The sequence below is a fragment of the Rana temporaria genome, chromosome 3 (assembly GCF_905171775.1).
Source record: "Rana temporaria chromosome 3, aRanTem1.1, whole genome shotgun sequence".
NCBI lineage: Eukaryota > Metazoa > Chordata > Amphibia > Anura > Ranidae > Rana > Rana temporaria.
Window position 1 is genome coordinate 78,188,012 of NC_053491.1, and position 12,640 is coordinate 78,200,651.

General features: G+C 45.2%; 1 protein-coding gene across 1 annotated transcript in view; it reads right to left on the reverse strand.

Annotated features, from left to right (window-relative positions):
- The window catches only part of LRRC49 (leucine rich repeat containing 49), a 155,026-nt gene extending 144,378 nt beyond the window's left edge, over nt 1-10,648 (reverse strand). Inside the window, exons 1-3 of the mRNA XM_040342789.1 lie at nt 10,452-10,648; nt 3,585-3,647; nt 1,924-2,011 (exon numbers count right to left, since the gene is read on the reverse strand). Of these exons, the coding sequence (XP_040198723.1) occupies nt 1,924-2,011; nt 3,585-3,647; nt 10,452-10,490 (190 nt within the window). The 5' untranslated portion in view covers nt 10,491-10,648. The remainder of the gene's footprint in view (nt 1-1,923; nt 2,012-3,584; nt 3,648-10,451) is intronic.
- Nucleotides 10,649-12,640: the final 1,992 nt, after the last annotated feature.

Genomic DNA, 12,640 nt, shown 5'->3' on the forward strand with positions numbered 1-12,640 from the left:
ATCTGTGTCCCCATCATCTGTGTCCCCATCCATCTGTGTCCCCATCCATCTCCCCATTCATCCATCTCCCCATTCATCTGTGTCCCCATCATCTGTGTCCCCATCATCTGTGTCCCCATCCATCTGTGTCCCCATCACTCATCAGGCTATCCCCACAAATTTGTGTCCCCATCACAGCCCACCCCCACCTGCATATTTGTGTCCCCTTCAGAGCCATCACCTCCCCTTCCGCATATTTGTGTCACCATTAGAGCCATCAGACCCCCTCCTCACATGTTTGTGTCCCCATAAGAGCCACCAGCACCCCCACATTTGTGTCCCCATCAGACCCCACAGATATTTGTGTCCCCATCAGAGTCATCACCCCCCCCCCCCCCCCACATTTATGTCCCCATCAGAGTCATCAGCCCCCCCCCCCCCACATTTGTGTCCCTATCAGAATCTCATCAGCCCCCCAAAATGTGTGTCCCCATCAGTCTACAACCGCCCCCCCCCCAGTGTGTCCCCATCAGAGTCATCAGCCCCCACATATTTGTGTCCCCATAAGAGTTATCAACCCCCCCCCCCCACATTTTTGTCCCCATAAGAGTCAGCCCCCCCCCCCCCCACATTTGTGTCCCCATCAGAGCCATTTAACCCACCCCCACGCCACACAAGTGTATCAGCCCCCCTCCTTGCATGTGTCCAGCGCGTCTCCATCACTGGCTTTGCAGACCTGCTGCACCTCCCGACTCCCGCCCCGCTTGTATTACACACTCGTTACTGGTTAACAGCGAGGCGGGAGGCGGGAGCAGGGAGGCGGCTACGGGTCTGCACTACACCTCATTGGCTGCTGGGATGCCGTGGTCCCAGCAGCCAACAACACAGTGAGACGCCGGAAGGCATTGCGGGACCTGCGCTGCCTATTGCCTGGGGCGAATAAGCAGCGCAGGTTCCACAGCTAACAGGTGGATAGGATTCAAGCTGCGGGCCGGAAGAAATGGCCTGGCGGGCCGGATGTGGCCCGCGGGCCGTAGTTTGGAGACCCCTGGGCTAGAGAAGAATGGAAAAGGAGGAGCTGTAGACTTAGACAAGAAAAGAGCTCAGGGCCTGCGGGTTGGGTGGTATATTTGAACGGTCTGGAATACCCAAGCTGGCTGGTGGCAGAGAAGGGAGAGCATAAGACCACTATGGATTCCACACTTTGAGGAACTTAGCATGGGTGTCATGAAGTACACTGGTCATCTTTTCTGCAGCATATTTGGCAAGTACAGAATCATAGTATATATAAAATAATATGCAAAGTGGAGGGAAGCTTCAGAACGGCAAAGATATTTTTATTTCAAATTATGTGAGCAAACTGCAGTTCCTCTTTAAAGCGGAGCTCCACCAAGAAAAAAAAGAAAATATTAAAAATGCTGCAAAAAAATAAAAAATATATTTTTTATTTTTTTATACATACCTGAAGTGCCTGTTGCTAGGCAGATCATCCTAATCTGCCACTTCCTGATCTGCTGTCAGTCTTCTTTCTTCTCCTCGGTTGCCTCCTGGGGAATGGGGGAGCGGTGTCTTCTGGGACTTTGTGTGTGTCCCAGGAGACATCACCCATTCACGTTGCGCCGTGCGGCTCGCGCATGCGCAGTAGGGAATCGGGCGGTGAAGCCGCAAGGCTTTACTTCCCGATTCCCTCACCGAGGATGGCGGCTGGGCAGCCGAGACCCGAGCGTTTGCTCGGCTTCGGCTGCCGTCATCGCGGGCACCCAGGACAGGTAAGTCTCCTTATTAAAAGTCAGCAGCTACAGTGTTAGTAGCTGCTGACTTTTAATTTTATTTTATTTTTTAAACCGGACCTCCGCTTTAAGTACACCCGTATGAACATGGCCTTGCTGAAAATAAATAATATGCTAAAGAGTGTTCATGCCAATTGCCAGCACCGACTCATACCTGGCCTCCCAGTAACGCTCCTTTCATGGTCATGCTGAGAAAGCTTGTTGTTGAGAGATGTTGTATCCTTACTTAACCTGAAATCAAACTAAAAAATAGAAAACACATTTAATAAAACAACAGACACAATTCTACCTAGTGTTCAATACTACAAATGAACACTTTATGTTCTAGAAAAAATTCCGGGGCTTGTCAGATAACGCTGCTTATTATAAGTGACATTTTACAAGGGTAAAGACGACATAAATGCTCATTAGAGACTTTACTGCACACCTTGACGATATCGGAACCCTGGATTACTCTTTTAGATTTGTCCTCTCAACCATAACATTTATGCATAATGCATGATGGCTGACTGGGAGCTATTCAAGGCAACTTGTGTATAGTCATTATAGAAAAAAAAACAATAATCAGTAGTCTCTATTCAACTTCATGAAATTTGTATGTGCTGCAGACTTTAAATAGATTAATTTGCAACCCTTGGGGGTCCAGACAAAAATATTGAAATAAGAGAATTTAAGGGTGGAATTTTGTAGGCGCAAAATGATTACTACACATACTACTGTAGAACTCTTCAGGGACACAACTATTTATAGTCTGTATATACACACATCTTCTATGCCTCCTGCACAAAGCTTGGTTGCAGAACTACAACTTCCAGGACCAGCTGGCACTGTTGGATGATCTGACAAAAGGCTCAGTCGGATAGATAGCAAAAGCCCTTTATAGGCCTTTGAAACCACAAGCCCCTTATTTGTGTAGCAAAGTCCTAGTGCCCAGCTGTCCTTCTGTGGCTACTGATCCCAGCACTACCTCTTCAGGCACTGCCAGCCCACCTGCCTGCAGCTGCCCCTTTCTCCTGCCTTCTTGGATTAACTTCCACAGTCCTCCCAGACTGACTTTGTATCCATCCTAGAATACTCTCTCCCAGTCCTCCCCGACTAACACTCACCAGCCCACCTGCCTGCAGCTGCCCCTTTCTCCAGCCTTCTTGGTTTAATTTCCACAGTCCTCCCAGACTGACTCTGCGTCCATCCTAGAATACTCTCTCCCAGTCCTCCCCGACTAACACTCACCAGCCCACCTGGCTGTCTTCCTCTCTAGGGATTTGCCCAGCAGTGTTCTCCTGCTGTTCTCCTTCTGTGCCTCCAGTAAGGACACTTTTGTGTGTTGTGAAGAGGGTCCCTTCTGCACCCGAGATCAGGCCCAGGCCACTCCCCCAGACAAGGGGGCTACCCTCAAGGGCCACCTACAGCTTAACACTCCATCTCCAGCTTCCACTCAAACTCCACACCCCAACTGGGCTGACCCTGAGTATTTGAGGGGGCCAGCCCTCTGCCAACCCATCTGTTGGTGATTGGTCAGGACTCTCATGAATACTCCAGGCAGCTCCTCCTCACCTCCACTCCCATTCTTCTAGAATCTTCTGCAAGTTTCTAGAAGTAGGGGGAGGTATTAGAGATACTGCCTGTGAGTCATACCAGCCTCCCTGAGTCACTCACCCTGACCCAGATAAAACACAAAGCTTGGCTGCCAGCCAAGCCTGAAAATGTTTGCTACACTACAGAATTTTTTTCTCTAGCACACTAGGGTGCCACAACTGCAATCAATGATCGTTATATAAGATAGATATGCTATTCACATTGGGGTGATAATATTACCTGTTTACTTTTATCTGTAACAGGGGTAGCCTGCAATACCAGATGAAGGCCACAGTTGTTTACCTGAAGAAATAAAAGTTGCTACCATTAGAGCTTCATATTAGACAATTTAATAGATGATGGTTAGTTTCTATACAATATGCATTTAAAGCCCAAATTAACTTTCAGTTGAAAGTGTACAGTAAATCCTCACAATGAACTTCTATTATTTGTGCTTTCCCTGGTCTGTTCAATATACAATTGGAAGAATCCTGTTATATCGGTTTGACAAGTGCAAAAACAAAACAACAACAAAAAAATACACTTCCTGTGTCTCTCAAAGAAGTTATTTAGCCCTCCTTATATTGTAAAGGTAGGTAGATACAGCAGTGGTTAAAAGGAGTTGTAAAGTCAGAAAGTTTTGTATCTTAAAAGGGGTTGTAAACCCTCACGGTTTTTCACTTTAATGCATTCCATGCATGAAGGTAAATACCTTTTGTAATACGGCACCCCCCAAGACCCCCCCCCCCCCTTTACTTACCTGAACCCGATTGTTCCGGCGAGCACAGCAGCTCCAGCCGCTATCTCAGGTCATCATTGGATAAATTGATAGCAGCGGGTGCTGCTGTCAATCAAATCCAGTGACACAGGGAGGGGGGGCAGGACTCGGGAGTGCGCCCGCACAAAGGCCCCCATGGAATGCGGCTCTCCATGGGGACACTCAAGAAGAGGAGGGGCCAGCAGCACCATGGGGGGACCCCAGAAAAGGAGGATCGGAAGCCACTCTGTGCAAAACCCTTGCACAGAGACGGTAAGTAGAACATGTTTGTTATTAAAAAAAAGAACAAAGCTTTACAATCCCGTTGCAGAAAATCTATAAGGTTGGCATTCTCACCAAGGGGGATTTTTTTTTTCTACTAGCCACTAATAAAAAGGTGCAGTTTTCCCCCACTGACCCTCAATAAACTGGTTTTAGCAGGGGTTCCCGAGTCCTGAAAATTATTTCAAGGGTTCCTTTAGGGCTTGGATATGCAATTGGTGGACCTCCAGCTGTTGCCAAACTACAAGTCCCATCATGCCTCTGCCTCTGGGTGTCATGCTTGATGCTGTCAGAGTCTCGCTATGCCTCATGGGACTTGTAGTTTGGCAACATCTGGAGGTCCGCTAATTGCATATCCCTGCTTTAGGGTAAAAGGGTTGAGGAAGGGTGGTATGTTCCTTACTGACCACCAATAAGGCATTCTTACCAATGACCTCCAATGTAATGCAGTATAAGAATATAAGAAACATTCTGCCCACTGAATAGTAATGTAGCAGGTTTGTTTTCACTCATAACTAGTGTAAGGGGGCACTTCTCCCACTGACCAGCAATTTAGGTAGGTCCTTCTCCCACTCAGTAATCACAAATGTAATGACGTTATTCTCTTTCAATGCAGCAAAGTAAGAGGGCACTTCTCCAATGATTGCCAATATAAAGAGGGGAGTTTCAGCAGGCACTTTTCCATGGACTACCATTGTAAGAAAGCACTTCTCCATGGACCACCAATGTACAGGGGGACTTCAATGACTACAGTGCACTTTTCCACTAACCACAATTGTATGGAGTACTTCTCCACTGACCACAAAAGTATGTTGGTGGAGCACTCAATTAACAATTAAGCAGATAGTTAGATACTTATAGGTAGATTCACATAGAATGGAATATCTTTAGGGCGGCATAGCCTAGCCTGTTTAGGCTACACCGCCGTAAATTAGTTAGGCTAGTAGTGATTTTCAATCTACTTACTTGCTATCTACGGCGGCGTAGCCTAAAACAAGCGGGCGTAAGGGCGCCTAATTCAAATTGCTTGGAGGGGGGCGTGTTGTATGGAAATGAGGCTTGACCTCACGTTTTTTGACACTGCGCATGCGCCGGGGACTACATTTCCCAGTGCGCATTGCGGCTAAGTACGCCGTAAGGGCCTATTGATTTCGACGTGGACGTAAACGACGTAACTCCCGATTCGCGGACGACTTGCGCAAACGACGTAAACAATTTGAACCTCGCGGCGGGAACGGCGGCCATACTTTAACATTGTTATTCCACTTCATAGGTGGAATAACTTTAGGCTGCCTAAGGCCTTATGGAAACGACGTAATTCGACTGCGGCGGGCTGGCGTACGTTCGGGAATCGGCGTAAAAGCTCATTTACATAATCTACGCCGACCGCAATGGAAGCGCCACCTAGCGGCCATCCGAAAAATTGCAAGCTAAGATAGAACGGCGCAAGCCGTTCTATCTTAGCTTTGTTTAAGCGTATCTCTGTTTGAGCATACGCTTAAACATACGGCGGCGTAGATTCAGAGTTAGGTCGGCTTATCTACTGATAAGCCGGCCTAACTCTTTGTGAATCTACCTATTAGATGTGCTGATATTTTAGTTAAGATGGGAAGATCTGTTGAGTCCGGCGAGAAGGTCCGTGGAATGACAAGTAAGTATGGTGTAGTGAAGAGATTGCAAGATGCTAAATTGCCAGTCTTTTTTTCTTTTGCTCATCATCAATGTAGAAATATTTCCAATGTGTTTCAGGGGCTTTTCAGGACCCTACGTCATCAAGGTATACGCAGATAAGTATTGCAAGTTGGCTGGACTTAGATCGTAAATCCTGCAGTAGATTTCCCTAGCATGCCACTGAAAACCAATGCTGCCTGAAAATGCACATTTGCATAAAAGCTAGGACCTTGTTACCAAAAAAAGTAGACAGCACAGATTAATTCACATAAATTATCTTACAGGAACCAGAGAGGCAAGGTCTCCTTACTGGAGTATCCCAAAGTCTAAACGTAGTAAATTGTCAGTGCCCTTATTTTAAATAAACTGAATACAGTTGCTTAAAATGTTGTTTGTTTTTTTTAATCTGCATTCACTGACACCAAAGCAGGAAGGTATTATTGTGGCAACGAACACAACCAAAAACAATTAAAACCACTGCCAGCGGTTGATATTGCAGCCACTGTCACCAATGCTGAGGGTTATTATTGCAGCCACTGACACCACTGTTAGCGGTTATTATTGCAGCCACTGACACCACTGCTAGTGGTTAATATTGTGGCCATTGACACCAATGCTGGGGGTTATTTTTGCAGCCACTGACACCAATGCTGGAAGTTGTTATTATGCCATTGGTAACAATGATGGGAGTTATTGGGGTCACTGACACCTATATGGTTTAGTTCACTCCCATTTTCTCTTCTGTGTACCTCCAGGCCGTATTGTGTGTAAAACATAGCAAAGAAAAGGTGGACCCCTTCTCTTCTCTATCTACACCTTCTCTCTTGGTCACTTGATAACCACCAAGGATGAGCTTGTAGACTTCACCTCTGTAACATCTCTAAAACACGCTACTTTTTAACAAATGAAACCACCAAGCTACTCATTCACTCCCTTGTTATCTCTCGCCTTGACCATTCATTGACCTACCTCTCCATAGGCTATCCACTCTATCATGAACGCTACTGCCAGACTAATCCACTTTACCAATTGCTCAGTGTCTGCCACCCCTCTCCGCCAATCCCTACACTGGCTCCCGATCGCCACGTAAATTAAATTCAAAGTACTAACCACATTCAAAGCCATTCACAACTCTGCCCCAAGCTACATCACCAATCGTGTACCAAATATCACCCAAACCGTCCTCTACTCTCCTCTCAAGACCTCGTCTTCAGGACTCCTCCAGAGCCTCTGCCATCCTCTGGAACTCTCTACCTCAACCTGTCCGGCTATCTCCTACTCTTACTGCCTTCAGGCAATCCCTGAAAACTCATCTCTTTGGGGAAGCCTATCACACCTCCAGCTAATCTTTTATAACTTCCATCAGCTCTTTCCCCACAGTTACGACCTTTTTTACTACCTGCCCCTCCCTATTCATTGTAAGCTCTTCTGAGCAGGGCCCGCTTAATCCTCTTGTATTGTAACTGTATTGTCTCCCCTTTTATATTTTAAAGAACTGGGTAAACTGTTGGCGCTCTATAAAGCCTGTATAATAATAATAATAATAATAATAATAATAATATAATAATATTTAAATAAATACATGTAGGTAGGACAAATTGGAAATAACACCGCTACACTTTAGTTTCCATAGATAACAATGGCTGACACAACAATTTGCTGATATTTTACATAACAGAATATAGGAGGTTGGTCCACCCTGACAGTTCTGGCTAGATCTACCTGTACATGAAATTTCTTCAGTAACTGGCTTTTCTTGTTAACGAGCGTATCGATAACTATAGAGATGGTTTACTTTCTCAATGACAGTGACACATTTTAAAAATAAGTGATACAACGTGACTATATAGTCATACAGTTGCAATACAGTTGTAAGCCACCATCCTTAAAGCGGTGGTTCACCCTCCTTAACATCAGTCTAGCATTACATTCGGCATCGTAGCGCGAGCTACAGTATGCCGGTCTTACATTTTTTATCCCCGTACTCACTGTGCTATTGCACATTGAAGATTCCGACTCCCGCGGGGAATGGGCGTGCCTATGGAGAGGGAGGATGATTGACGGCCGGCTCTGGCACGTCACGCTCCCTGAAGACAGCCGGAGTAGGTCTCGGCTCTTCACGGCGCCTGCGCACAGGCTATGCGCAGGCGCCGTGAAGAGCCAAGCCTATTTCGGCTATTTCCGGAGAAGCGTGACGTGCCAGGGCCGGCCGTCAATCACCTTCTCTCACCATAGGAACGCCCATTCCCCGGAATCTTCAATGTACAATAGCACAGTAAGTACGGGGATAAAAAAATGTAAGACCGGCATACTGTAGCTCGCGCTACGATGCCGAATGTAATGCTAGAATAATTTTTTTATTTATTTTTTTTTTTTAATAGGGTGAACCCCCGCTTTAAGGGTGTAATCGCACTATAAAGCGGCTAAAATACATTTAAAACTGATACAATATGCAAGTCTGGAGTAAACACTTTTACAAATGATTGCAGGTAAAATATTGCTTCCCCAGAAAAATGGTAATAAAACAAACTTTTAATTCTTAGATTTTTGTATTAGATGCGGGCTCCTTCCGGCTGGGGGTCCAGTGCAATTATCCCTTTTGCCCCCTTAAAAAATATGACCCTGGTATATTGACCTGGCACTATACAGCACTATGTGCCAGATTCAGGTACAAATGCGGCGGCGTAACGTATCGTCTTTACGTTACACCACCGCAAGTTTTTTTCATAAGTGCTTGATCCACAAAGCACTTGAGTATAAACTTGCGGCGGAGTAACGTAAAGACGTCTGGCGCAAGCCCGCCTAATTCAAATGGGGCGTGTACCATTTAAATTAGGCGCGCTCCCGCGCCGAACATTCTGCGCATGCTCCGTTAGTATTTCCCGACGTGCTTTGCGCGAAATTACCACGCCCCGACGTGTTTGTGAATGGCGACGTGCGTATCGTACTTACGCCGAAAAAAAAAATTAAAATTCGACGCGGGAACGACGGCCATACTTTAACATGGCTGGTGTAAAGTTAAGCAATGAAAAATATTGCTTAACTTTGCGACGGGAAAAAACGACGTTACGCACGCGAGTAGCTTCCTGGATCGCCGTAAAAGCTAATTTGCATACCCGACGCTGGAAACGACGCAAACTCCACCCAGCGGCGGCCGAAGTATTGCGGCCTAAGATCCGAAGGTGTACGAAGCCGTAAGCCTGTCGGATCTTAGCCAAAAGCCGTCATATCTTGTTTGTGAATCACAAATTAAGATACGACGCGGCAAATTTGAAAATACGCCAGAGTATCAGTAGATACTCCAGCGTATTTGTTCTGTGAATCTGGCCCTATGTGCCCCAGGACTACGTACTGACCCCCATTGTTAAAAAGACACTTCTCCTCTGATCAGCAAGGCAAGAAGGATGCTACACTGACCAGCAACGTAAGGGGGCGCTACACTGAGCAGCAGAGTGAGAGGGAGAAGTGTACTACACTGGCCAGCAGTGCAACGTGAAGCTACATTCACCAGCAATATAAGAAGGAGCTACACTGACCAACAACATAAAGGGGGCGCTATACTGTGACCAGCAGTGTGAGGGTGCGCTACCATGACCTGCAATGACATCATAGTGTCACCCTCTGTGTTTCTTATTTTGGTCATCATTATTTTTACTTTCATTTTTTGATTATTACTGAAAAAAAACAAAAACTATCATAAGTAAGGGGTGTCCAAAAATGTATTTTCTCCAGGTGTCACACCTGCAAGAGACACCAAATTATCTTTCTTTGGGTTTATAATTTTGTCACATCTCCAATGTAGTGATCATCCTATCCTATACCATGAGCAGCAGATCAGTCTACATTCCCTGACATCTGATCATGTCATTGATAATAAAGAGGAGAGAGATAAACCACTGCAGTGTGTATAGAGAGCAAATCATAATATTTGTAACAATACATAGTCATGTAACAATGTGGGCTCCTTAGGAAATGATACATGTGGGTGAGAGATCCTGGGAATGACACAATGTATTCTAGTATACTGAGAGGAATGCTGGGTATAGATGATATATACAGTATAAGAAATGATGGATAACCCAGGTTATTAATAGAAAGGAAATGACAGTTTCCCATTGATGATTATATATAAAAAAAAATTATGATCAGATATATATAATTAATGATCATCAATAATTATATATATATATATATATATATATATATATATATATATATATATATATATATATATATATATATATATATATATATATATATATTTTAACCAAAAACCGGGATCAGCTATAGGAAATGACAGCTGATCCCGGCTATTGATCATAGATATATAGGGAATGACAGCTGATCCCGGTTACAGACGATATGATCGGGACACACACACTGTCGGGGATACTCACATTGGAGACGATCCTCCCTCGGTATTTCCCGGGCAGCATGTCTCATAGTGAGGTGTGATCGGGGTCAGAGGAGGATACTCCGGCGGTGGCGCCCCCTCCCGCTGACACTCACTCTCTTCCTCCCACACAATGAGAAGATGGTGTCCTCCTCAACATTGCTGTCACCATAGAAGCCGCCCGCCTCCCTTTCCAATCCTAGGGCCACGCCCCATCACGCCGCGCGCCGGTCTCCATGGTGACGGGTAGCTGTCACACTCCCCAGCTGCAGCAAGGAGAAGATGTTCGCTACTTCCGGTTGTGTTTCGTTATGGAAGGATGGAGATTGTGCTGCTCAGGTGTTCCAGAGCAGAGGGGATTGCTGTGATTGGCTACCTGGGGGGGCACTATGATTGGCAGTCTGATCTGCAGGTGGTGATCATTGTAGAATACAGTGGCACGCACTGCCATAGGGACATGTAACAAAGCAAACCTTTTAAAGGGGAGTTCCAGCCAATTTTTATGTTTATTAAAAGTCAGCAGCTACAAAAAGTGTAGCTGCTGGCTTTTTAATAAACAGACACTTACCTGCTCCAGCGTTCCAGCGGCGCGCCGGCCGGGGCTCCGCTCCTCTCCCCCCCTCCCCGGCTGGCGTCTTCATTGTCACTGTGGGCACCCGGCCGTGACAGCTTTCGGCTTCACGCCCGGGCACCCACTGCGCATGCGCGCGTGGCCCGGCGCTGCGCTGTTTGATTGGACAGGCGATCGCCTAGGACCTGTCACGTGTCCTAGGCGATCGCCTACAGGGAGGGGCTGCCAAAAGGCGATTAAGCTTAATCGCCTTTGCAGCCCCTCGGCGGAAGGAGGAAGTGGGACAGGAAGTCCCCTTCTCCTAAAGCCCCCACTCCCCCCCCCCAAAAAAAAAATACATGCCAAATGTGGCATGTAAGGGGGTGAGGAGTGGGATAAGCGGAAGTTCCATTTTTGGGTGGAACTCCGCTTTAAATATTCTACAGCAGAGACGTCGGTCCTTAGATGAGCTTCAAAAGGTGACACGATAAAAAAACACTAGTCCTTTAAATGATATGCTTGGAAGATGCCATTGTTCTGCATTTTTTCATGGACACACCATCGACACCACCATTTTCTGGCATCACAAATTTTGGATGTATAATTGATTATTTTTACTTTTACAATTCCCGTGGCTCAAATACAGCAGCAGCACCCAAATCTTATATATTCCAAGGGTTCCTCCATGTAAAATTGGTTGAAAAAGGCTAATTCAGTACTTATTTAACCACTTCAATAAAGGTTGTTTTTTTACCACCTCAATACCGGGCCTATTCTGGCACTTCTCTCCTACATGTAAAATCATTTGGAAAATTACTCAGAACCCCCAAACATTATATATGTTTTTTTAGCAGACACCCTAGGGAATAAAATGACGGTCATTGCAACTTTTTATCTTGCACGGTATTTGCACAATCATTTTTCAAACGCCTTTTAAAAAAAAAAAATGGTTTAATGCATTAAAAAATAACAAAACAGTATAACTGGACCTTACCGCAAGGAGCATTGGAAGGCAGCGCATAACAAAAAAGGACCAAGAAAAAAACCAAGGAGAATTCTAAGCTCTACTTACCGACCAGCCTGCGACCAGATTAGCCTGTCTAACAGTATGCGTTTAACCACTTAGGTGCACATACACCCCCTTCCTGCCCAGACGAGATTTTAGCTTCCAGCACTGCGTCGATTTAACTGACAATTGCGCGGTCATGCAACGTGGCTCCCAAACAAAATTGGCGTCCTTTTTTCCCCACAAATAGAGCTTTCTTTTGGTGGTATTTGATCGCCTTTGCGGTTTTTATTTTTTGGGCTATAAACCAAAAAAGAGCGTCAATTTTGAAAAAAAAAAACAATATTTTTTACTTTTTGCTATAATAAATATCCCATTTTTTTTAAAAATATATATTTTTTTCTCAGTTTAGGCCGATACGTATTCTTCTACATATTTTTTGTAAAAAAAAAAAAAAAATCGCAATAACCTGGTTTGCGCAAAAGTTATATTGCCTACAAAATAGGGGACATAATGATTTTTTTTTATTTTTTTTTTACTAGGAATGGCAGCGATCTGCGTTTTTTTTCGGGACTGCGAAATAATAGCGGACACATCGGACACATTTGATACATTTTTGGGACCATTCACATTTATA